Source organism: Sus scrofa, chromosome 3, assembly GCF_054392235.1.
Source record: "Sus scrofa isolate SSC_HxYL_T2T_F1_AM1 chromosome 3, Sscrofa_HxYL_maternal_Yorkshire_Landrace_v2.0, whole genome shotgun sequence".
Classification (NCBI taxonomy): Eukaryota; Metazoa; Chordata; class Mammalia; order Artiodactyla; family Suidae; genus Sus; species Sus scrofa.
The window spans coordinates 29,988,583-30,015,078 of record NC_139385.1 but is presented as its reverse complement, the minus strand read 5'-3'; the positions used below and the strand labels follow the sequence as shown (position 1 = coordinate 30,015,078).

At 39.9% G+C, this 26,496-nt stretch overlaps 1 protein-coding gene and 1 long non-coding RNA gene across 28 annotated transcripts in view; one reads left to right on the top strand and one right to left on the bottom strand.

Annotated features, from left to right (window-relative positions):
- The window catches only part of ABCA16 (ATP binding cassette subfamily A member 16), a 223,369-nt gene extending 200,441 nt beyond the window's left edge, over positions 1 to 22,928 (top strand). For all 10 annotated transcript variants that reach the window (XM_085017369.1, XM_085017368.1, XM_085017370.1 and 7 more), the window contains 2 exons: positions 22,338 to 22,411; positions 22,775 to 22,928. In XM_085017369.1, the coding sequence (XP_084873495.1) occupies positions 22,338 to 22,411; positions 22,775 to 22,915 (215 nt within the window). In that variant the 3' untranslated portion in view covers positions 22,916 to 22,928. The remainder of the gene's footprint in view (positions 1 to 22,337; positions 22,412 to 22,774) is intronic.
- Positions 1 to 26,496, bottom strand: part of LOC102163149 (uncharacterized) — a 127,443-nt gene that overhangs the window by 95,318 nt on the left and 5,629 nt on the right. For 2 of the 18 annotated variants that reach the window (XR_014840615.1, XR_014840616.1), the window contains exon 3: positions 25,582 to 25,744. The exons of the other annotated variants lie outside the window; for them this stretch is intronic. This is a non-coding gene — a long non-coding RNA (uncharacterized LOC102163149). The remainder of the gene's footprint in view (positions 1 to 25,581; positions 25,745 to 26,496) is intronic. 18 annotated transcript variants of the gene reach the window in all.

Sequence of the window (26,496 nt, the reverse complement as noted above, 5' to 3'; positions counted from 1 at the left end):
GCTCCACTTATATTGCTGCGAATAGCGTTTTTCATTCTTAATGACTGAGTAGTATTCCGTTGTATATATATGTGTGTGTGTGTGTGTATATATATATATATACACACACACACACACACACAACATATATTCTTTATCCACTCATCTGTCAAAGAACATTTAGGTTGTTTCATTTCTTGGTTAATTATGCTTCTTGGTATTTATCCAAAGGAGCTGAAAATTAACATCCACACAAAAACCTGCACATAGATGTTTATAGCTGTGTTATTCATGCTTGATAAAACTTGGAGGCAACCGAGGTGTGTTTCAATAGGCAAAATGGATAAACTGTAGTTTACCCAGACAATGAAATATTACTGTTGCTAAAAATAAATAAGCTATCAAGCTATGAAGACATGGAGGAAACAAATGCTTGTTACTAAGTGAAAGAAACCAATCTGAAAAAGCTATATACAACACAGTTCCAACTTATAATGACATACTGGATAAGGCGTAACTTTAGATACAGTAAAAACATCAGGGGCTGTCATGCTCTGGGAGTCAGGAGGGATGCACAAGCAGAGCAAAGAGGATTTTTAGGATAGTGAAATTACTGTTTATGATACTATAATGATAGATGCATATTACTATTAATTTATCTAAACCCATAGAAAATACACCAAGAGTAAACTATATTGTAAGCTACAGACTCTAAGTAATAATGACATGCTGTTGTAGGTTCATCAACTGTAACAAATGTATCCAGATGTGGGTAATGGGAGAGATGCTGTCGGGAAAGGGATATGTGAAAAATGTTTCTTCCACTCCATTTTGCAGTAAACCTCAAACTGCTTTTAAAAAGTCTATTAAATTTTTTTTTTGTCTTTTTAGGGCCACACCCAGAGCATATGGAGGTTCCCAGGCTAGGGGTTGAATCAGAACTATAGCTGCTGGCCTACACCAGAGCCACAGCAACATGGGATCCGAGCTGCATCTGCAACCTACACCAGAGCTCATGGCAACACCATACCCTGAACCCACTGAGCAAGGCCAGGGATACAACCTGTGTCCTCATGGATACTAGTCAGATCCATCTCTGCTGAGCCATGATGGGAACTCCTAAACATGTCTATTAAATTTTCTTAATGAACAAATCTTTTCAGCCTCAGACTGAAAAGGCTCAGGCTGAGTATCTATTAGCACTTACAGAAGGTAACATAATTCCCCTTGTATCCCCCCAAAAAGTATCCCAATTTAAAAGTATCCCTATTTAAATAGTCTCACAGATCAAAATCACTCTGTAATATCAAAGAAAAAAGCCTAAAGTCACATAAAGAGATGCCTTGATAAATTGAAATTAAGCAGAAACACAAATAATAATTTCAGGCTTCAAAGAACATCAAGATTTTAAGGTAATGATATGTCGTATAAAATAAATGTGGGAGTTTCACTTCCAGAATGGCAATGTAAAGTCGCTGCAGACCCGCTGCTCAGTGTAACAAGTGAAATTTATTTTTAAAACAACACTAAGTCTCTGGGAATGATCCTAAGGACATACAGGAACTGAATAAACATTCATTCAAGAAAACCTATTAAAACTTCGTAAGAACAGCAGGATTCTTTGATACTGAAATACAACCTGTTTCTTCCCAACCTTTCCCAACCCGGTGCAATGAAAACTCCACTCCAAGTAGGTGCAGCCAAGAACACAGGGTTCCCTCTCCCACCAGCTTCAAAATGACCACTGTATTATGTTCCTGGGAAAAGTGGGATGTCAACACTTCTCATCTTGCCGTCTAATCTGCTTGCAGCAGAGGCTAATTTCCAGGCACTTACAGCCAAGAAATCAGGATGCCCTATTTCAAGGCAGTGCGCCTTTATGGGATACAAACTCTATCTTGACTGATCTGTGCTGAGAATACTAAGGCTCAGTCACCCATGACCTGACTCATTAGCAAGTTAAAGCTTCTGCAGCATCAGCAGGACCTGAGAATACAAGATAGCAGCTTCTTCCCAGCTCCTAAAAGCAGGGATGCCACTCAGAAACGGACTGCTATCACTAACAAGGGCTTAATCTCTAAAATATACAAACAACTTATACAACTCAACAGCAAAAAATAAAAATAAAAAAATAAAAAATAAATAACCCAATTGAAAAATGGGCAAAAGGCCTGAATAGACATTTCCCCAAAGAAGATATATAGATGGCCAACAGGCACATGAAAAAAATGCTCAACATCACTGAGAGAAACGCAAATCAAAACTACTATGAGGTACCACCTCATAGTAGTCAGAATGGCTTTCATTAACAAGTGAACAAACAAATGCTGGAGAGGGTGTGGAGAAAAGGGAACCCTCCTGCACTGTTGGTGGGAATGTAAACTGGTACAACCACTATGGAGAAGAATATGGAGGTACCTTAGAAAACTATACATAGAACTACCACATGACCCAGCAATCCCACTCCTGGGCATATATCCAGATAAAACTTTCCTTGAAAAAGATACATGCACCCCTGTGTTCACTGCAGCACTATTCACAATAGCCAAGACATGGAAGCCACTTAAATGTCCACTGACAGATGACTGGATTAAGATGATGTGATATATGTACACAATGGAATACATAAAAAGAACAGACATAAAAAGAACAGAATAACGCCATTTGCAGCAACATGGATGGAATTAGAGGCTCTCATGCTAAGTGAAGTACGTCAGAAAAGAGAAAACCAAATATGATATCACTTATATCTGGAATCTAATACATAGTACAAATGAAATTTTCCACAGAAAAGAAGCTCATGGACTTGTGAAGAGACTTGTGGTTGCCAAAGGGGAGGGTGTGGGAGGGAGTAGGAGTCTGGGGTTGACAGATGTAAACTATTGCATTTGGAGTGGATGAGCAATGAGATCCTGCTGTATAGCCCAGTGAACTACACCTAGTCACTTATGATGGAACATGACAGAGGACAATGTGAGAAAAAAAAAAAGTACATATATGCATGACTAGGTCACTTTTTTTTTTTTTTGTCTTTTTAGGGCCACACCTGAGGCATATGGAGGTTCCCAAGCTAGGGGTCGAATTGGAGCTGTAGCTGCCGGCCTACACCATAGCCATGCCAGATCCAAGCCGCATCTTCAACCTTCGCCACAGCTCACAGCAATGCCAGATCCTTAACCCACTGAGCGAGGCCAGGGATAGAACCTGTGTCCTCACGGAGGCTAGTCAGATTTGTTTTTGCAGAGCCATGATGGGAACTCCTGTGATCAGTCACTTTGCTATATAGTAGAAATTGACAGAACACTGTAAACCAACTGTAATGGAAAAAAATAAAAATCATTATAAAATATAAAAGAAGAAAAAAGTGAAAAGACACTGTAGAATGGGATTAAATATTTTCAACAATATATCTGATAAAAGATTAATATCCGGATTATTAAAGATCTCCTATAACTCAAAAAACAAACTACCCAATTCAAAACAGACAAAGGACTGGAATAGACATTTCTCAAAAAAAAGATATACAAATGACCAATTATCGCATGGAAGGATGTTCAATATCACTCAATAGTCATTATGGAAATGTAAATCAAAACCACAATAAGATAACCATTTCTGGAGTTCCCATTGTGGCTCAGCAAGTTAAAAATCTGACTAGAATCCATGAGGATGAGGGTTCGATCCCTGGCCTTGCTCAGTAGTTTAAGGATACTGCATTGCCACAAGCTGCAGTATAGGTTGCAAATGTGGCTCAGATGTGGCATTGCTCTGTCTGTGGCAAAGGCCAGCAGCTGCAGCTCCAATTCAACCCCTAGCCTGGGAACTTCCATATGCCACACATGCGGCCCTAGAAAGAACAAAAACAGACACCATTTCACACCTACTAGGACGGCTATAATCAAAGAAAGAAAATTACCCGTGTTGCTGAGAATGTGAAAAAATTGGAATTCCGGAGTTTCTGTCATGGCACAGCGGAAACGAATCTGACTCGGAACCATGAGGTTGTGGGTTTGCTCCCTGGCCTAGCTCAGCAGGTTAGGGATCTGGCATTGCTGTGAGCTGTGGTGTAGGTCACAGATGCGGCTTGGATCCAGCATTGTGGTGACTGTGGTGTAGGCCGACAGCTGTAGCTCCAATTAGACCCCTAGCCTGGGAACCCCCATATGCCACAAGTGTGGCCCTGAAAAGACAAAAGACCAAAAAAAGAAAAAATGGAATTCTTGTGCATACTGGTGGAAGTATAAAAATGGCACAACCACTGTGGAAAACAGTTTGGGATTTCCTCAAAAATTTAAACATAGGGAGTTCCCGTCGTGGCGCAGTGGTTAACGAATCCGACTAGGAACCATGAGGTTGCGGGTTCGGTCCCTGCCCTTGCTCAGTGGGTTAACGATCCGGCGTTGCCGTGAGCTGTGGAGTAGGTTGCAGACGCGGCTCGGATCCCGTGTTGCTGTGGCTCTGGCGTAGGCTGGTGGCTACAGCTCTGATTCGACCCCTAGCCTGGGAACTTCCATATGCTGCAGGAGCGGCCCAAAAAAAGGCAAAAAGACAAAAAAAAAAAAATTTAAACATAGAATATAAATATACTTTAGGATCTAATAATTCTACTTTAGGTATATATCTAACTGAAATCAAGGGTTTGAACAGATATTTGTATACCGATGTTCATAGCAGCATTATTCACTATAGCCAAAAGGTAGAAAAATATATAGATATATGTAAATATAAATATATATATAAATCAAATAGATAAACAAAATGTGATATATTACACACAATATAAGACTATTCAGCCATATAAAGGAATGAAATTTTGATAAATGCTACAAATGGATGTCCTTTGAAAATATTATGCCTAGTTAAATAAGCCATGTACAGATAGATAAACAGTGTATAGTTCCACTTATATGAAGTACCTAGAATAAGCAAATTCATAGACAGAAAGCAGAATAGAGGTTACCTGGGGCTGGAGGGAGGGGTAAGGGGAACTCTTATTTAATGGGTACAGAGATTATGCTGGGGATGCTGGGAAAGTTTTGGGTGTAGATAATGATGATGAGTGCACAGTACTGTGAATGTAATTAATGCCACTACATTATAAAATTTACACAATTTAAATGATAAACATCATGCATATTTTACTACAAAGATAAAAGACCTAGAAATTAGAGACTATCAAAAATGTATAAAGTAGATCAAGGAAATTCCTTTCTTTTCAAGTTTACTATTAATCTTATTTATGGGTGTTGGAATTTTATACATCTGTCAAAATGATTTCATAATCTTTGCCTTCTGTTAATGTGGTGAATTACATTGGTTGAAGGTTTTTTTGTTAGTTGATTTATGATGTTCTGTCAATTTCTATTGTACAGCAAAGAGACCCAGGTATACATGTATATGCATTCTTTTTTTCACATTATCCTCCATCATATTCCTTCCCAAGTGATTAGATATAGTTCCGTGTGCTATACAGCAGGATCTCATTACTTATTCATTCAAATGGAATAGTTTGCATCTACTAACTCCAAACTCCCAGTCCATCCCACTCCCTCCACTCTCCTCCCCCTTAGCAACCACAAGTCTGTTCTCCATGTCCATGAGTTTTTCTGTAGATAGGTTCATTTGTGCCATATATTAGATCCCAGATATAAGTGATATCATATGGTATCTGTCTTTTTCTGACTAACTTCACTTAGTATGAGAGCCTCTAGTTCCATCCATGTTGCTACATATGGCATTATTTTATTTTTTATGGCCGAGTAGTATTCCATCGTGTATATGTACCACATCTTCTTAAACCATTCATCTATCAGTGGACATCTGGGTTCTTTCCATGTCTTGGCTATTGTGAATAGTGGTGCAATGAACATACGGGTGCAAAGTTTCGTCCAGATATATGCCCAAGAGTGTAACTGCTGGATCTATATTTAGTTTTCTGAGTTACGTCCATACTATTTTCCATAGTGCTTGTACCAATTGGTTGAGTTTTTAATGTAAGCCAATCTTGTATTCTTGTAATAAATCTCACTTTGTTGTAATGTATTTTTTATACATTGTTATTCAATTTGCTAGCATTTGATAAGTATATATTCACCTATGCTTAGAAGGTATGTTGTAACCCTTTCTTGTAACTTGTGGTATCTAACTTTAGGATCAAGGTTATACTGTCTAATAAAATGAATTGTGAAATATACACTCTTTTTCTACTCCTGAGATGCACAGTAGGAATGAGTTCATATGTTCACTAAAAAATAAGTACAAGAATATTAATGCACTGATCATAAAGGCCAAAATCTATGGGAGTCAGACTGTCCATCAACAGAATGGATACCTAAATTAAGGCATATTCAAAATGGAATGGAAGATGATTAAATCTATTGAAGTGGAATACTGTACACATACAATGGAATAGTGTTCATCAACGAGAATGCAAACTTCACCCACACAGCATATACCCCAAACAATACTAAAGGAGAAAAAACTCAAACATAAAAGAATACTAACTGTATAATTGTAGTTGTATGATGCACAAATACAATTTCACTTTCTGAAAATTCATTGAGCAATATAATTATGATTTGTTTACTTTGCTCTATGTGATACTTCAGAATTTTCTTTAAAAATAAAGGAGATTTGAAAAAAAAAAAGCAAAACCCTCAGAGATAAAAACTAATTACTGAAATTAAAACCAAATGATTAGGGTATGGCAGTCTAGTTTTGAATTTTCCCAAATTTCAAACCAAAATGGAATAGAATGATATAAATGAAAACTCATGGAAAAAAAAAACATTTATAACAAAAGCTCGGTGGCACAGTATTCCCTGAGAACCCTAGAATACAAGCAGTTGCCGGAATCACTAATGATAACAAGGTGTACGTGCAATCAGCAGTTATGCTGCACAGAGCCAAGGGGAAAGAGTTAGTTTTGCTATTCCTCACAGCTAAGGAGACCAGGAATTGGAACATTTTTGAGAGAGAAATTTTCTATATTGGGAAAAGTAACCAAAACAAGCAGGAAACATATAAAAGGATGTTCAAAATCATCAGTCGTCCAGGAAATACAAAGTAAAACTGGCAATGAGATACCACTACGCAAACATCAAAATGGATAAATTTTTTAACTGACCAAAGAGTCGGTACACGTGTGAGGAAAGGGACTCTCATACGTGGCCAGACGGAATATAAAATGTTTGCAACTTTTCAGCAGTATCTATCTACTCATGTTCATGATCCTAAAACCTCTGCCCCATCAATTACACTCCCAGGAAAGTGATTTCGTTTAAGTACCAGGAAGTAGGTAGAGAATGTTCAAAACAAAAATGTAATATCCCCAAAGTGGAAACTGTATTATTTCTTGCTGCCTATCAAATTCACAAAAACCTGAGTGCCTTAAAACAACAATAGAGAGAGATGAAGACGGCAGAGTAGGCGGCCATGGAGTTTATCTTTTCCTGTGAATATATCAAAAACACATCTACAAATGCAACAGTCCTCACAGGACACCTACTGAACACTGACAGGAGAACTCCAACACCTGAAAGGCCAAGGGGGATCTTCACATAACCGGGTAGGAAGAAAGGGGGAGAAAAGTGGCAAAAGCGGGTTGGGACTTGTGCCCCTGGAAGGGAGATGAAGAAGAGGAGAGGCTGCTGTACCCAGGGAAGTCCCTTCCCCAATGGGGACATTAGCTGGGACAGAAAAGGAGCTTTGGAGGCTCAGAGAAAGGGCCACAGCGAGTCTGTGGCAGGCAGGACAGAATTTGACATACACAGATGGTCCAAGCAACCATCCTGCACTCCCTAGCCTGAGATATGCATCCACTCATATGGGTGGGGGCCAGATGCTGGAGCATGGGGCTTGGAGAAACCAGACCTAAGGATAGGACTGCTATTGGCTATGTGAGACTGCCTGGAGGAGGGTGAGGGCAGAGCACCACAAGTGGAAGTACTGGGGCGGGGTTGGGCCTGGGATGCCATGGAACCTAAGTGCCATTGTTAGGTGGCATGTTGAGGGGTGGGGCTGCCATTGCAGCCTCCTTCCCCACACAGGCCGCTGGCTCTGGATTCTGGGGGAGGCTCCCACCTGGGCTGGCCCACACACACACACCCCAATTACCCACCCCATGCCATCCCACCTGAATAGGTTCCTGTGTGCCTGCTGCCTTGGAAGTAGTTGTCAGTGGATTCCACACAAGCAGAGATGGTGCTGAAACCACAGCTAAGACGCAGGGAGGTGAACAGCTCAAGCAAAGGAATACTCAGTGGCTCTTCTCCCGGGGGTAGTGCTGCAATCCTGCCTATCTCACACCACAGATCAGAAACACAGCTCAGAAACAGATCTGGTGGCTTCTACTCCAACAACCAGGAAGCAGACCCTGCCTCTTACCGGGATTTAACAACCACAGAGTGAAGAGGAGCCCCCATTAAATATCCACAGTAGGCTCTTGGACCACAACATCAGTCACACCCCTATAAAGGGGATAATGGCCAGCATACACTGAGAAAAGAGGTGGGAGACAACCAACCTAAAAGCAGCCCAGGAGTTCCCGTCATGGCACAGCAGAAACAAATCCAACTAGGAACCAAGACATTGCGGGTTCAATCCCTGGCCTCACTCAGTGGATTAGGGATCTAGCATTGCAGTGAGCTATGGTGTAGGTTGCTGACGCAGCTTGGGATCCCGCATTGCTGCGGCTGTGGTGCAGGCCGGCAGCTACAGCTCTGATTTGACCCCTAGCCTGGGAACCTCTATGTGCTGCAGGTGTGGTGCTAAAAAGCAAAAAAAAAAAAAAAAAAAAAAAAAAAGAGTTCCCATCGTAGCGCAGCAGAAACAAATCTGACTAGGAACCATGAGGTTGCAGGTTCGATCCCTGGCCTCATTCAGTGGGTTAAGGATCTGGTGTTGGCGTGAGCTGTGGTGTGGGTTGCAGACTCGGCTCAGATCCCACGTTGCTGTGGCTGTGGCGTAGGCTGGCAGCTGTAGCTCCAATTCATCTTCTAGCCTGGGAACCCCCATATGCTGCAGGTGTGGCCCTAAAAAGACAAAAGACAAAAAATAAATAAATAAAAGCAGCCCGTGCACCAAATACACACACACACACACACCCATACAGGCTTCCTAGAGCCATACTGAATTCACAGCCACTTCTAAACACACCCCTTGACACAGCCCTGCCCACCAGAGAGATAAGACCCAGATCCACATACCCTCCCACCAGGAAGCCTGTGGAAGCCCCTCAATCAACTTCACCCAACAGGGGGCAGACACCAGAAGCAAGAAGAGTTACAACTCTGCAGCCTACAGAAAGGCGACCACAAATATAGAAAGACAAAGTGAAATGACAGGGAGATATGTTTAGGAAGAAAGAACAAGATAAAAACCCACAAAAACAACTAAATGAATAGGAGACAGGCAATCAACCTAAAAAAGAAATCACAGTGATGATAGTAAGGATTATGAAAGGTCTTGGAAAAAGAATGGAGGCATAGATTGAGAAGTTTCAAAAATGTTTTAACAAAGAGCTACAAGACTTATAGAACAAAAAAAGATGAACAATGCAGTAACTGAAATTAAAAGTACACTATAAGGAATCATTAGAAAAACTGAGGCAGAAAAATGAATAAGTGAGCTGGATGGCAGAGTGGGGAATTCACTTCTATACCAAAAAATAAAAAAGAATGAAAAGAAATGAGGACAGTCTAAGATATCTCTGGGACAACATTAAACCTATCAACATTTGCATCATAGGGGACCCAGAAAGAGGAAAGAGTGAGACAAAAGGCCTGAGAAAATAGCCAAAGAGATTATAGCCAAAAACTTCCCTCATATGGGAAAGGAAACCCTCATTCAAGTCCAGGAACTGAGGAGAGTCCCATGCAGGATAAATGCAAGGGGGAACATGAAGAGACACATATTGATCAAACTGACAAAAATTTATACAAAGAAAAAAATCAAAAGCAACAGGGAAAAGCAACAAATAACATACAAGGAAACCCTCAAGAGGTTACTAGCTGATTTTCAGCAGGCACTCTGATGAAGGGAGTGGCACAATGTCTTTAAAGTGACAAAAGGGAAAAATCTACAACCAAGAATACTCTACCCAGAAAGGTCCTCATTCAGATTCAACAGAGAAATCAGAAGCTCTGCAAACAAGCAAAAGCTAAAAGAATTCAACACCATCAAACAGCTTTACAAAAATGCACCTAGCTTACATCAACAGATTATCCAAACACAAAATCAGTAAACACGGGCCTTAAATGACACACTAGGTCAAATAGACTTAATTGGTATTAATAGAATATTTCATCAAAAAGCAGCACAAGGAGTTCCCATCGTGGCGCAGTGGTTAACGAATCCAACTAGGAACCAAGAGGTTAGGTTCCTGCCCTTGCTCAGTGGGTTAACGATCCGGCGCCGTGAGCTGAGGTGTAGGTTGCAGACACGGCTCGGATCCTGCGTTGCTGTGGCTCTGGCATAGGCCAGTGGCTGCAGCTCCAATTAGACCCCTAGCCTGGGAACCTCCATATGCCGCGGGAGCAGCCCAAAGAAATAGCAAAAAGACAAAAAAAAAAAAAAAAAAAAAAGGCAGCACAATACACATTTTCTGAAGTGCACATGGAAACTTCTCTAGGATAGATCACTTGCTGGTCCACAAATCAAGCCTCAGTACATTTTTTTTAAAAAATGAAATTATATCAAGCATTTTTTCTGACCACAACATTATGAAACTAGAACCTGGGGGAAAAAACTGCAAGAAACACAAACATGTGGAGGCTAAACAATATACTACTATACAACCAATGGATTGCTGAAGAAAGTAAAGAGGAAATGAAAAATACCTACAGAAAAATGACAATGAAGGTATGATGATCCAAAACCTATGGGACACAGCAAAAGCAGTTCTGAAAGGGAAATTTATAGCAATACAATCTCACCTCAGGAAACAAGAAACATCCCAGATAAATAACCTAAACTTACTCCTAAAGCAACTAGAAAAAGAACAAACAAAAAACAAAGTTAGTAGAAGGCAAGAAATCATAAAGATCAGAGCAAAAATAAATGCGATAGGAAAGAGGAAAACAATAGAAAAAAAATCAATAAAACTAAAAGCTGGTTCTTTTTTTTTTTTTTTTTTGTCTTTTGTCTTTTTCGTTGTTGTTGTTGTTGTTGCTATTTCTTGGGCCGCTCCCGCGGCATATGGAGCTTCCCAGGCTAGGGGTCAAATCGGAGCTGTAGCCACCGGCCTACGCCAGAGCCACAGCAACGCGGGATCCGAGCCGCGTCTGCAACCTACACCACAGCTCACGGCAACGCCGGATCATTAACCCACTGAGCAAGGGCAGGGACCAAACCCGCAACCTCATGGTTCCTAGTCGGATTCGTTAACCACTGCGCCACGACGGGAACTCCAAAGCTGGTTCTTTTAAAAGATAAAAAAAAATTATGCGCTGGGAGTTTGGGATGGAAATGCTATAAAAGTGGGTTGTGATGATCACTGTACAACTATAAATGTAATAAAGTTCACTGAATAATATTTAAAAAATTGATAAACCTTTAGCCATAGCTCATCAAGAGCCAGCTTTCTAAGGGTGATGATTTGGAATTCAAGAGATACTTCCTGAGGATTAAAGGGAAGCTAAGTGATGTTGTAGGCAGCCATAAAGTGTGGCTGCCTGCCATTGAATAAATCCACTGGCTGTGGGATCCCTGGTCAATATAATGTGGCTATGTGGACACTGCTCTTCCTAGAGAATATTATCCTATTCTGCAAACTGCAAACAATAGACCCTAAATAACTGCCTTCCCGCCAGCCAAAAGTTTTCCAATTCTTTTTGTACGTTCCTCCTACAAATAATACCTATATCTTAATTGTAAATAAATGTTTGGGGAAGGGGTAGATAGAATTCACTAGATACTTCTTCATCTGCATTTGAATTTGAGACCCACCTGGTAGAAACCAAGTTTTGGGGATACCTGAGTTTACCAGCTTTTATACCAACATAATGAAAGATGACACTTCTGTCCCATTTTTACCAAAACATTTGGTTTCATCCAAAAAGTACATATTCCTCCACATTAACTGGATGAATTGGTAAAAACAACCTTGTAATTTGGGGACAATAGGTTTATTAGTTTATGAAATAAAGCCAACTTCAAAAACATATTCCCAAAATTTTTACTTAAATTTTCAGATGGGCCTGACCAGGTATATAAATCCGATTTCAAATTAAAATGATTAAAATTACAAATGGATATGTTTTTTTCTGGTGTAGTTAATACATAAAATACTGATTAGCCTTTCAAACAGAGGTTGAGCATAAATTTTAGTGCTTAATGACCTTTACTCTATATTACTGCTGCACATTTTAAATATTTTCTATATAATTTTCTACTTTCACAGCTCTATTTTAATTCTTTACTACAGAAATATATTCTATTTTTAAAATGAAAGAAAGAAAAACAGGGGGCTTGAATCAATAAAATTAGAAAAGAAATTAAAACTGACACCACAGAAATACAAAGGATCATAAGAGACTACTACAAGCAAATATATGCAAATAAAATTGACAACCTAGAAGAAATGGACAGATTCCTACACAGGTACAACCAAGACTGAACCAGGAAGAAATAGAAAATATGAATACATTAATCACAAGTACTAAAACTGAAACTGTGATTTAAAATTTTCCAAGAAATCGGGAGTTCCCGTCGTGGTGCAGTGGTTAACGAATCCGACTAGGAACCATGAGGTTGCGGGTTCGGTCCCTGCCCTTGCTCAGTGGGTTAACCATCCAGCGTTGCCGTGAGCTGTGGTGTAGGTTGCAGACGCGGCTCGGATCCCGCGTTGCTGTGGCTCTGGCGTAGGCCGGTGGCTACAGCTCCGATTCGACCCCTAGCCTGGGAACCTCCATATGCCATGGGAGCAGCCCAAGAAATAGCCAAAAGACAAAAAAAAATAAAATAAAAATAAAAATAAAAAAATAAAATTTTCCAAGAAATCAAAATCCAGAACAGATGACTTCACAGGCTAATTCCATCAAACATTCAAACAAGAATTAACAGCTATCCTTCTGAAACTCTTCCAGAAAATTGCAGAGGAAGGAACATTTCAAAGTTCATTCTATGAGCCACCATACCCTGATACCTAAACCATATGAAGACACTACAAAAAAAGAAAATTACAGGCCAATATCACAGATGGACACAGAGGCAAAATTCTCAACAAAATACTAGCAAACTGAATCCAACAATATATAAAAAAGCCAAAGCAATCCTCTGAAAGAAAAGAAGAGCTGGAGGAATCAAGCTCCCTGGATTTAGACTATACTGCAAAGCTACAATCAAAACAGTATGGTACTGGGATAGAAACAGAAATATAGATCAATGGAATAGGATAGAAAGCCCAGAAATAAACCCATACACCTATGGACAATTAATCTATGACAGAGGAGGCTAGCGTGTACAGAGGAGAAAAGACAGTCTCTTCAATAAGTGGTGCTGAGAAAACTGGACAGGTACATGTAAAAGAATGAAATTAGAACACTCTGTAACACCATACACAAAAATAAACTGAAAATGGATTAAAGACCTAAAAGTTAAGACCATATACTATAAAACTCTTAGAGGAAAACAGGATCATAACACACTTTGACATAAACCACAGCAATATCTTCTCAGATCCACCTCCTAGAGTAATGAAAATAAAAAACAAATTTAAAAAAAGGACCTAATTAAACTTAAAAGCTTTTGCACAGTAAAGGAAACCATAAACTAAAAGACAATCCAGAGAATGGGAGAAAATCTTTGCAAGTGAAATAAATAACAAAGGATTAATCTCCAAAATATACAAGCAGTTCATACAGCTCAATGTCAAAAAAAAAAAAAAATCAAAAATGGGCAGAAGATCTAAATAGACACCTATCCAAAGAAGACATACAGACAGCCAAAAGTCACATGAAAATCTGCTTAACATCACTAACCATGAGAGAAATGCCAAAAGTCATCAAAAAAACTACAAACAATAAACACTGGAGAGGCTATGGAGAAAAGGGAATCCTTCCACATGGTTAGTGAGAATGTACGTTGGTATAACCACTATGGAAAACAGTATGGACATTTCTTAAAAAACTAAAAGTAGAACTACCATATGATCCAGCAATCTCACTCCTGGGTATATATCCAGAAATAATCATATTTCAAAAAAATACATGTGCCCCATTCTTCACTGCAGCACCATTTACAACAGCCAAGATGTGGAAGCAACCTAAATGTCCACTGAGAGATAAATGCATAAAGTAGCAGTACATATATACAATGGAATACTACAAAGCCGTAAAGAAGAAGAAAATAATGTAACATGGATGGAACTAGAAATTATCATACTAAGTGAAGTCAGAGAAATATTATTGATATCACATATGCGGAATCTAAAAAAAAATGATACAAATGAACTTATTTACAAAACAGACTTCAAAAACAAACTTACAGTAAATAAAGGGGACAAGTTGGGGGATGTAGACTGGGGATATGGGATTGGCTTATGTACACTATTGTATATGGAATGAATGGTGAACAGGGACCTTCTGTATAGCACAGGGAACTCTATCCAATATTTTGTAATAACCTATATAAGAATTTGAAAAAAAAAAAGATATGTGTATACATATATAGCTGAATCACTTTATTGTACAGCAGAAATTGTCACAACACTGTAAACCAACTATAATTCAATAAAACTTAAAAATTATACAAAAGGAGGAGTTCCCATCGTGGCTCAGTGGTTAGCAAATCCAACTAGGAACCATGAGGTTGCGGGTTCGATCCCTGCCCTTGCTCAGTGGGTTAAGGATCTGGCGTTGCCGTGAGCTCTGGTGTAGGTTGCAGATGCAGCTCAGATCCCGCATTGCTGTGGCTCTGGCGTAGGCTGGTGGTTAAAGCTCCGATTCGACCCCTAGCCTGGGAACCTCCATATGCTGCAGGAGTGGTCCAAGAAATGGCAAAAAGACCACCAAAAAAAAAAAAATTATACAAAAGGAGTTCCCATCATGACACAGTGGAAACAAATCCAACTAGGAACCATGAGGTTGCAGGTTCAATCCCCGAGCTCACTCAGTGGGTTAAGGATCTGGCATTGCTGTGAGCTGTGTTGTAGATCACAGATGCGGCTCAGATCCTGCAGTGCCATGGCTATGGCATAGGCCAGAAGCTACAGCTCCAATTTGACCCCTAGACTGGGAATCTCCACATGCCGTGGGTGTGGCACTAAAAAGCAAAAAAAAAAAAAAAAAAAAAAAAAAAAAAAAGATACAAAAGAACCTCTTCAGGAAACAGACTCCAAAGATTTTGAAATTGAAACTTACGGTTATCTAAGAGGAAACACTGGGGGGAGGGATAAATTAGGAGGTTGTAATTAACATATACACACTACTATATATACAACAAATACGTAATCAGGACCTACTGAAGGACACAGGGAAATCGACTCAAACCTCTATAATAACCTACATGGGAAAATGATCTGAAAAATAGATACATGTGTGTACATAACTCCTCTGAAAAAGAACGTATATATGTGTATGTGTAACACTCTGCTGTAACCTGAAACAAACACAACATTGTAAGTCAACTATACTCCAGTAAAAATATCAACAACAGAAGCAGATCACGACAGCAGAGGAGTTAAGACATCGCACTCACCTTCTCCCACAAACGCATCAAAAAAAACACATCCACATGTAAAACAACATCTACTGAATGCTGGCAGAACAACTTAAACCTCCAAAACGTGCAAGAAACTCTTGACATAACTGGGTAGAACAAAAGGAAAAAAACAGAGACAGACAGAAAAGGAATCAGGACGAGACTAGCATTCCTGAGAGGGAGCTGTGAAAAAGAAAAGGAACCCAGGTCCTGGGAGGTCACCTACCCAACGGGGAGATCAGCTGAAATGGAGGGACCTCAAAGATGCCAACAAAAGTACAGCAGCTGGACTGAGGAGGGCAAAGCAGAGTTCGAGCCTCACAGATCATCTGCACCACTGCCCCAGACGCAATACAGGCCTTCCTCAGAAAAGAAGAAAAATCTCAAATGGACAACTTAACCCACCACCTAAGTGAAATAGAAAAAAAAGAACAAATAAAACCTGAAATCAGCAGAAGGAAGGAAATCAAAAGGATCAGAGAGAAAAATCAATAAAATAGAGGTTCAAAAAACAAGAGAAAAAAAAATCAATAAAACCAAGAGCTAGTTCTTTGAAAAGTTAAACAAAATTGACAAACCTCTGGCCAGACTCACCAAGAAGAGAGAAAAAAACAAATAAAATATAAAATAATGAAAAAGGAGAAATCACAATGGATACTACAGAAATACAAAAAGCATAAAAGAATATTATGAACAATTGTATGCCAACAAATGACAACCTAGAAGAAATGGACAACTTTCTAGAGACTTACAGCCTGCCAAAACTGAATCAAAAAGAAACAGATCAACCAGGGAATTATCATCATGGCACAGCAGAAATGAATCCGACTAGGAATGATGAGGTTGCAGGTTCGATCCCTGGCTTCACTCAGTGTGTTAAGGATCCGGCACTGCTGTGAGCTGTGGTGTAGGTCACAGATGTGGCTCAAATCTGGCATTGCTGTGGCTGTGGTATAGGCTGGCAGCAACAGCTCTGATTAGACCCCTAGCCTGGGAACTTCCATATGCCGCGGGTGCGGCCATAAAAGGACGAAAAAAAAGACCAAAGAAATAGATCAACTGAATAGACCCATCACTAGAAATGAAATTGAATATGTAATAAAAACACTCTCTACAAATAAAAGTCCAGGACCAGATGGCTTCACAGGCGAATTCTACCAAACATACAAAGAGGAACTTATACCCATCCTCCTTAAACTTTTCCAAAAGGCTGAAAAAGAAGAAACACTCCCAAAGACATTCTCTGATGCCACCATCACCCTGATACCAAAACTGGACAAAGATACCACCAAAAAAGAAAACCAGGGAGTTCCCGTCGTGGCGCAGTGGTTAATGAATCCGACTATGAACCATGAGGTTGCAGGTTTGATCCCTGCCCTTGCTCAGTGGGTTAACGATCCGGCATTGCCATGAGCTGTGGTGTAGGTCGCACACACGGCTTGGATCCCGCGTTGCAGTGGCTCTGGCGTAGGCTGGCGGCTACAGCTCCGATTAGACCCCTAGCCTGGGAACCTCCCATATGCTGCGGGAGCGGTCCAAGAAATGGCAAAAAGACCAAAAAAAAAAAAAAAAAAAAAAAAGAAAAGAAAACCATAGGTGAGCATCTTTGATCAATATAGATGCAAAAATTCTCAACAAAATTTTAGCCAACTGAATCCAACAACAAATAAAAAAGATCGTACACCATGATGAAAGGGGATTCATCCCAGGTTCATAAGGCTGGTTCAACATATGCAAATCAATCAATGTCATACATCACATTAACAAAAGAAAAGTAAAAATCCACATGATCATCTCAATAGATGCAGAAAAAGCCTTTGACAAAGTCCAACATCCATTCATGATAAAAACTCTTACCAAAATGGGTATAGAGGGGACATACCTTAACATAACCAAAGCCATTTACAGCAAACCCACAGCAAACAGAATACTCACTGGAGAAAAGCTGAAAGCATTCCCAATAAAATTTTGAACAAGACAAGATGCCCACTCTCACCACTGCTTTTCAACAGACTACTGGAAGTCCTAGCCACAGCAATCAGACAAACAAAAGAAATAAAAAGTATACAAATTGGAAGAGAAGCGGTAAAATTGTCACTGTATGCAGATGACATAATATGATACATAGAAAGCCCTAAGGACTCAACCGAAAAACTACTTGAACTGATCAACAAATGCAGCAAAGTAGCAGGATATAATATTAACATTCAGAAATTAGTCACATTTCTGTGTACTAACAATGAAATACTAGAAAAAGAATACAAAAATACAATACCTTTTAAAATTGCACCCCAAAAAAATCAAATACCTGGGAATAAACCTGACCAAGGAGGTGAAAGACTTATATGCTGAGAACTATAAAACACTCATCAGGGAAATTAAGGAGGATTCAAAGAAATGGAAAGATATTCCATGCTCCTGGGTTGGAAAAATTAAGATTGTAAACATGGCCATACTACCCAAAGCAATCTACAGATTCAATGCAATCCCTAGCAAATTACCCAGGACATTTTTCACAGAAGTACAATAAACAATCCAAAAATTTATATGGAACCACGAAAGACCCAGAATTGCTAAAACAATCTTGAGGAACAAAAACCAAGCGGAGGCATAACTCTCCAAGACTTCAGACAATATCACAAAGCCACAGTCATCAAGACAGTGTGGTACTGGTACCAAAACAGACATAAAGACCAATGAAACGGAATATAGAACCCAGAAATAAACGCAGACACCTACAGTCAATTAATCTTCGACAAAGGAGCCGAGAATATAAAATGGGAAAAAGACAGTCTTTTCAGCAAATATTGCTGGGAAACCTGGACAGCCACATGTAAATCAATGAAACTGGAACACACCCTCACACCATGCACAAAAATAAAATCAAAATGGCTTAAAGGCTTAAATGTAAGACAAGACACCATCAAACTCCTGGAAGAGAACATAGGCAAAACATTCTCTGCTATTAACCTTACAAATGCTTTCTCAGGCCAGTCCCCCAAAGCAACAGAAATAAAAGCAAAAATAAACCAATGGGACCTAATCAAACTGACAAGTTTTGCACAGCAAAGGAAACCAAAAAAAAAAAAAGACAACTTACAGAATGGGAGAAAATAGTTTCAAACGATGCAGCTGACAAGGGCTTAATCTCTAAAACGTACAAACAACTTATACAACTCAACAGCAAAAAAGCCAACAACCCAATTACAAAATGGAAGACCTGAATAGACATTTCCCCAAAGAAGATATACAGATGGCCAACAAGCACATGAAAAAATGCTCAACATCTCTCATTATTAGAGAAATGCAAATAAAAACTAATATGAGGTACCACCTCACACCTGTGGGAATGGCCATCATTAATATATCCACAAACAACAAATGCCGGAGAAGGTGTGGAGAAAGGCAACCTTCCTACACTGTTGGTGGGAATGTAAATTGGTACGACCACTATGGAAAACAGTATGGAGGCACCTTAGAAAAATATACATAGAACTATCATATGACCCAACAATGCCACTCCTGGGCATATATCCAGACAAAATTTTCCTTGAAAAAGACACATGCACCCGCATGTTCATTGCAGCACTATTCACAATAGCCAAGACATGGAAACAATCCAAATGTCCATTAAGAGATGACTAGGTTAAGAAGATATGGTATATATACACAATGGAATACTACTCAGCCATAACAAAGAACAAAATAATGCCACTTGCAGCAACATGGATGGAACTAGAGAATCTCATACTGAGTGAAGTCAGAAAGAGAAAGACAAATACCATATGATATCACATATCTGGAATCAAATGTATGGTACAAATGAACCTTTCCACAGGAAAAAAAAATCATGGACATGGAAAACAGACTTGTGGTTGGCAAGGGGAAGCGGGGAGGGAGTGGGGTGGACTGGGAATTTGGGGTTAGCAGAGGCAAACGATTGCCTTTGGAATGGATAAGCAATGAGATCCTGCTATGTAGCACTGGGAACTCTACCTAGTCACTTATGATGGAGCATGATAATGTGAGAAAAAAGAACCTATGTGGGACTGGGTCACCTTGCTGTACAGATGAAAATTGACAATACACTAAACCAGATTTAACGGAAAAAATAAAAATAATATAAAAAAAATTTTAACAGCAACAATATTCACATCACAGTTGCTACGGGTTAAAAATTTAGGAGAGGCTTAGGTAGATTATTTTGGCTCAGGGTCTGTCATCACATTGGAGTATAGCTATTGGCTAGGGCTTCCATCATCTGAAAGCTCACTGAGGCTCGATGATCTGCTTCCAGATTCACTCACATGGCTGCTGACAATTCCTTAATACATAGACCTCTCTATGGGACTGCCTGGGAGTCTTCACAATGTAATGGCTGGATTCCCTTGCATCGAATGATTCTAGAGAGAAAAAGAAGCCACAATGTCTTTTATAAACTAGTCTCTGAAGTCACACTGTTATTTCTGCAATAACCTATTAATTCACAAGTTAATCCTATTCACTGTGGGAGGAGACGAGACAATTTGTGACTACGATGAGGCAGGGATCATTTGGGGCTATCTAGAAGGCTGCAAAGTACACCATATGCCCAACAGCAGTGGTATAGTCATACACTGGAAACTTTAAAGTAATGAAAATAAAGGAGGTATAGTTATATATAACATGGATGAATCTTTTAAATATACAGTAAAAGAAGCCAGATAAAAGTCATACATACTGTATGACTGCATTCAGATGAAGTACAAAGAAGCAAAAGCAAGCTGTAATATTTAGGATTACATCTTAGGTAATAAACCTATGAAGAATAACAAAGAAATTGCTTACCATAAAAAACAAGATAGTAGTTATCTTTAGCGGGGGAGGAAGTAAGCCATGTCAGTGGCACAGGTAATTTCTGGAGTGTTGACTGCTGGTTACATGTTTAACTTTATTGTAATTCACTAAGATCTACCTATATTTCCATATACTTTTTGTCTTTTGTCTTTTGTTGTTGTTGCTATTTCTTGGGCCGCTCCCGCGGCATATGGAGGTTCCCAGGCTAGGGGTCAAAACGGAGCTGTAGCCACCGGCCTACGCCAGAGCCACAGCAACTCGGGATCCGAGCCGCATCTGCAACCTACACCACAGCTCACGGCAACGCCGGATCATTAACCCACTGAGCAAGGGCAGGGACCGAACCCGCAACCTCATGGTTCCTAGTCGGATTCGTTAACCACTGCGCCACGATGGGAACTCCCCCATATACTTTTTATATGTTGGATACATTTCACAATTTTTAAAGTTTTTTAAATGTTTGCTTACTTATGGAGGCTATGTATACATTACAAAAGAAAATCACTTTCTATAATTGACAGTTATTTTAAATATCTTAATTCCATTTGCAATAATCGCCAACTGTATGATAATAAATCTAACTGTGTCCTATCAGTTAGGAATGGCTATACTATCACTACCACAATTTCCTTTCTGCAATAAATGCCTTCGCATTTGTATTATATAGCCATGAATTTACTCTTTCCTTTAGGATGAAGGTTGCCTAGTCATGAGCATAGTACAGAGATCCTACCCTACACACACAAAAAAAAACACACACACAACTGGAAAAAGAAAACGTGCCCAAATTTTATGAACATAGTTTCAGAACAATGTGTAGAAACAGAGTCCTATAAAGGATCTAGAGATTATCACATTAAGAAAGAGAAATGTGATACCACTTACATATGGAACCTTAAAAATGATACAAACTTATTTGCAAAACAGAAACAGACTCACATAGAAAACAACTTATGGGAGTTCCCATTGTGACTTAGTGGGTTGAGAACCTAGCTAGTATTCATGAGGATGCAGGTGGGTTAACAATCCAGCATTGCCGCAAGCTGTGGCGTTGGTCACAGATGCAGCTTGGATCTGGTGTGGCTGTGGCACAGGCTGGCAACTGCAGCTCGGATTCAACCCCTAGCCTGGGACCTTCCATATGCTCAGGTGCAGCCCTAAAAAGAAAAAACCAAACTTATAGTTACCAAAGGGTAAAGGTAGAAGGGAGGGATAAATTAGGAATTTGAGAGTAACATCTGCACACTATTATGTATAAAATAGGTTACCAACAAGGACCCACTGTCTAGCACAGGAGAACTCTACTCAATATTTTGTAATAATCTATATGGGAAAAGAATCTGAAAAAGCATATATATACATATATATTTGCTGTACACCTGAAACGAACACAACATTGTAAATCAACTACACTCCAACTTTAAAATTTTTTTTTTAATTTTTATTAAAAAAATGTAAAAAAAACTGTTAGAAAAGAAAACAGAGTCCTATAGAACATCAGAATTCACATAAGTCCAGTTTGGCCAAGTGAGAATGTGAGTTACCAGGTTTTTCTCCATGCCTAAAAGGGAGTAAATCCTATCCTCTAGAGTTTTTACAAACTATGAACAGTAAGACCATATTTTGCATGGCAGTAGATCTGTTGAAATACTTAACAAAGTCAAATATACTAAAAAGAATGGAATTTTGCCATCTTCTTTATTAACTGCATATATTATTTCTCTTTTGGTGTGAAAAACTGAAATGGGAATGATTTGGGAACTCTGTAAGGCTCTGTCAAACATGGGGCCTGTTACTTACCTGTCAAATCTTTCCTTTCTTAGGTAACATCCTAAACCAGGACCATCAAGGGATCATCGGCTACTACATTCCCAGCAAGGGAATTTGCTGGGGAAAGGTGATTGTTGAAATCCTTCCTTTCTAACATGTGTTCAGAGAGGACTGCTAGGAAGCACAGAGATTCAAACATGTGGGATGGAAGCGTGACCTTGGCAGAGGAAGAGAGCCTTTAAAGTTACTTCCCAAAGGTCCCTGTAGTTTGAGACTTCTGACTCTAAATTCTAACATTCCATACCTACCAAGAGCATAGGAATGGAGAACTACTTCCTCTTTGCTTTCCTTCTCCTTTCTAACTTCTTCCCTCCTGTGTCTTTCTGTCCTTAAGCATACACCTGGCAGGAATTGGGAAGCAATTAGGTGGGCAAAAGGTTCATCTGGGAATATTGCAAGAGTAACACCGTCATTTTTTTTTCTATTAAAGGTGTTTCATATTATGGAGGAGGCTAAGGCACTGTTCAATCTAGTAGACTATTCCATCAGTCAGATAACACTGGAACAAATCTTCTTGACTTTTGCTAATATTGATAAAATGGGAAATGATCAAGAAATAAAACTGCTATGAGATTCCGTTCCAATCAGTGACCACCGTTGTCCTTCTTAGACTGCTGTCTGCAACTAGATGCACAGAGGTACCTCTCTGCCCCCTCTCCTCTTCTCTCTATTCATCTCTTCTCCTTATCCTCCTCCTCCTCGTTCTTCTCTCTTTCTCCCTGCTTTCTCTTTTTTCTCTCTTTCTCAACCTGTGTGTACACACAAACTGAACCCCCAAAGAATAAAGTCTGTAATCTTTGGGGATCAAGGTCAGTGACCTGTTGTCAAGAACTAAACCATGAAGGGTCTGAGATTTTACCCTCCTTGTAAATTACCAAGGAGGCTTACTGCAGGTCCATGAATACTCCCAGAAGACACTGAAATCCTGGGCCCCAGACACAGGACTTTTTTACAGCAGTAGCAATAGTCAGAGATCATAGGTGCACCAGTTCCCCTATCCCTAAGTCTCCCAAGGCAACACAAAGAGAGCCAGGCAGCGTCTACTCATTCAGTGGGTGGTGTTACAGGAGAGGAACCCTGAGCTTCCGGACCTTAAAAAATTTTTTTTGTCTTTTTGCCATTTCTTGGGCCACACTCGCAGCACATGCAGGTTCCCAGGTTAGGGGTCAAATCGGAGCTGTAGCCGCCAACCTACGCCACAGCCACAGCAATGCGAGGATCCGAGCCACATCTGCAACCTACACCACAGCTCATGGCAATGCCGGACCCTAACCCACTGAGCCAGGCCAGGGATCAAACCCTCAACCTCATGGTTCCTAGCTGGATTCGTTAACCACTGAGCCATGACGGGAACTCCTGGACCTCAAATTTTTATAAGTAAACCAGACCAATCTTTGCAAGTTCTTATCACACCGAACATTAAGCGAATCTTTCGTCTGGTCCAGAGGGAGACACTGTCTCTCATCGAAGGCCTTTTCCTCTATAAACAGCATCTCTTGCCAAGTCATAGAGAAATGCAGAAGATCCATGAAGAATTATCTCCTCATAATATCCACCTCTTGTTTCCACATCATCTTGGTTTCTGGCAAATTTTCCCATGAGTATGCCACCCCACAGCCACCCTGATGAATCTGAGATTGGGACCAAATTTATTTAATTTGCCGCATACAATTGTTAAGGCTACTATGGAATACTACTCAGCCATAAAAAAGAACAAAACAATACCACTTGCAGCAACATGGATGGAAAGAGAGACTATCATACTGAGTGAAGTTGAGTTAGAAAGAGAAAGACAAATATATAGATATATAGATATATAGATATATATCATCATTCCATCCATGTTTCTGCAAATGGCATTATTTCGTTTTTATGATTGAGTATTGTATCTATGTATTGTTTTTATGGTTGAGTTCCATTGTATCTATGTACTACATCATTTTTCCCCTATTATTTATTATTATTTTAAATACAAAATACTACAAACACACAGAAAATTATAACAATTCTGAGAAAAACTCCTGGAAGGAAAGAGACCAAAAGAATGTTAATTAAGAATGGTGAGCTGGAGTTCCCGTCGTGGCGCAGTGGTTAACGAATCTGACTAGGAACCATGAGGTTGCAGGTTCGGTCCCTGGCCTTGCTCAGTGGGTTAATGATCCGGCGTTGCCGTGAGCTGTGGTGTAGGTTGCAGACGCGGCTCAGATCCCGCGTTGCTGTGGCTCTGGTGTAGGCCGGTGGCTACAGCTCCGATTAGACCCCTAGCCTGGGAACCTCCATATGCCGCGGGAGCGGCCCAAGAAATAGCAACAACAACAAAAGACAAAAGACAAAAAAAAAAAAAGAATGGTGAGCTTATTGATGAATATTCCCTATCTCCATTTTTTGTTCTATGTACCCCTCCAGATATCGCTTACATCTGGAATCTAATATATGGCACAAATGAACCTATCTACAGAAAAGAAAGAAACTCATGAGCATGGAGAACAGACTTGTTGCCAAGGGAGGGGGAGGGGGTGGGACAGACTGGAGTTTGGGGTCAGTAGATGCAAACTGCTGCATTTGGCATGGATAAGCAATAAGATCCTGCAGCAGTACAGCACAGGGAACTATATCTAATCACCTGATGGAGGATAATGTGAAAGAAAGCAATGTATATAAACGTATACCTGGGTCACTTTGCTGTATAGCAGAAATTGACATACCATGTAAATCAACCTTAATGAAATAAAAAAAAAAAAGTCAAGGAATGATCAGAATTAGAATTAAAAAATAAAATAAAAACTTCCAAAAAAAAAAAAACTATCATCAATAGCCCCAAGGAAAAAAAACACAAAACCTGAAAGGATGAATGATTATTTTTTAAATGGAAATGTTCATTAAAACTCACCCCACCCCACCCCCAAGAAAGGCCCTGATACGTTTTAACCACTTGCAAAGAATTTCTATCAAAAAACTGTTCCAGCAAATATAAAAACTGTAAAACTTGCCAAACTCATTTTAGAAAAGCATGAAACCTTGATACCAAGAGAAACAATTTTCATTCTACTTCCCTTATAACCATAAATCTGAAAAGAGAGCTTTCCAAGCCTTCTATGCAGTAACAGCCTGGTATTTGATTTTACTGCCCTCCAGGGCTGGTGACACACTTTTTCTGTTATACTCAATCTTCCCACTTCTTGGTTTTTGTCCTCCTTTTGCTGGCCTAACTTTCTAGGCAAGAGGGGGGAAACTTGCCTGACTGAAAATGTGTTCCTTCACCCCGGAGAGGAGGGATGTCCAGGTATAAAATTCTACTTTGAAGATTGTATTTTCTCAGAGCCTTGAGGACACTGTTCTGCTGTCTCCAGGCCATCAGGGCTGCTGACCAACATGCTTTCGTAGGTTAAATGGGTTTCACCTGAAACATGAACTCTCCTCCCTACAAGAAGTCTTTTGGGCTTTTTTTTTTTTCTTTCTCTCTCTCTTTATCCTTGGGGTTCATACATTCTATAAACATGAGTCTTGGTGTAAGTCTTGTTTCATTCATCCTGTCACCCAACAGATTCCTTCCATCGCAAGTCTTTCTTGGGCTTTGGGGAAATGTCTTCCTTTATTTAATAATTGCTCCGCTCTATCTTCCCTTATTCTCTCCTATACTTACTATCCTTCAAGTGTGAGATCCCCTACATCAGGAATTTAAGTCCCTTATGTTTTCTCCCCATACTTTCTCCAGTCTTAGAGAGTACATCCATTTTTTGATCTTCCAGCCCTTATCTTGATTTTAAGCAATGGCATTTTTCACTCCAAAGAGTTCTTGCTCCCCTAATGGGACCCTTCTGAAAAAAACATCCTGTGGTTTTACATGTTGTGGTCTTTTCTATGTCTGAGAATTCTGCACTGGAAACTACCTGGGTGCTAACCCTACCTGACTGGTGCAACGTTAATACACCAATTTAAATCTTCCCTATAGACACGCTATGGCCTGGCCCTGCCCACCAGGGAGCTGGCTCTAGCCTCCAGACCAGCCTCACCCACCAGAGGACAAGAATCGACAAGCCTACAAGTCCCAGGAATCCCTGAGCCCCAGCCTTACCCACCAGTGGACCAGCACAAGCTTCAAGACACCCTTGAACCCACAACCAGCTGTGTCAGGAAACAGCTTCATCCACC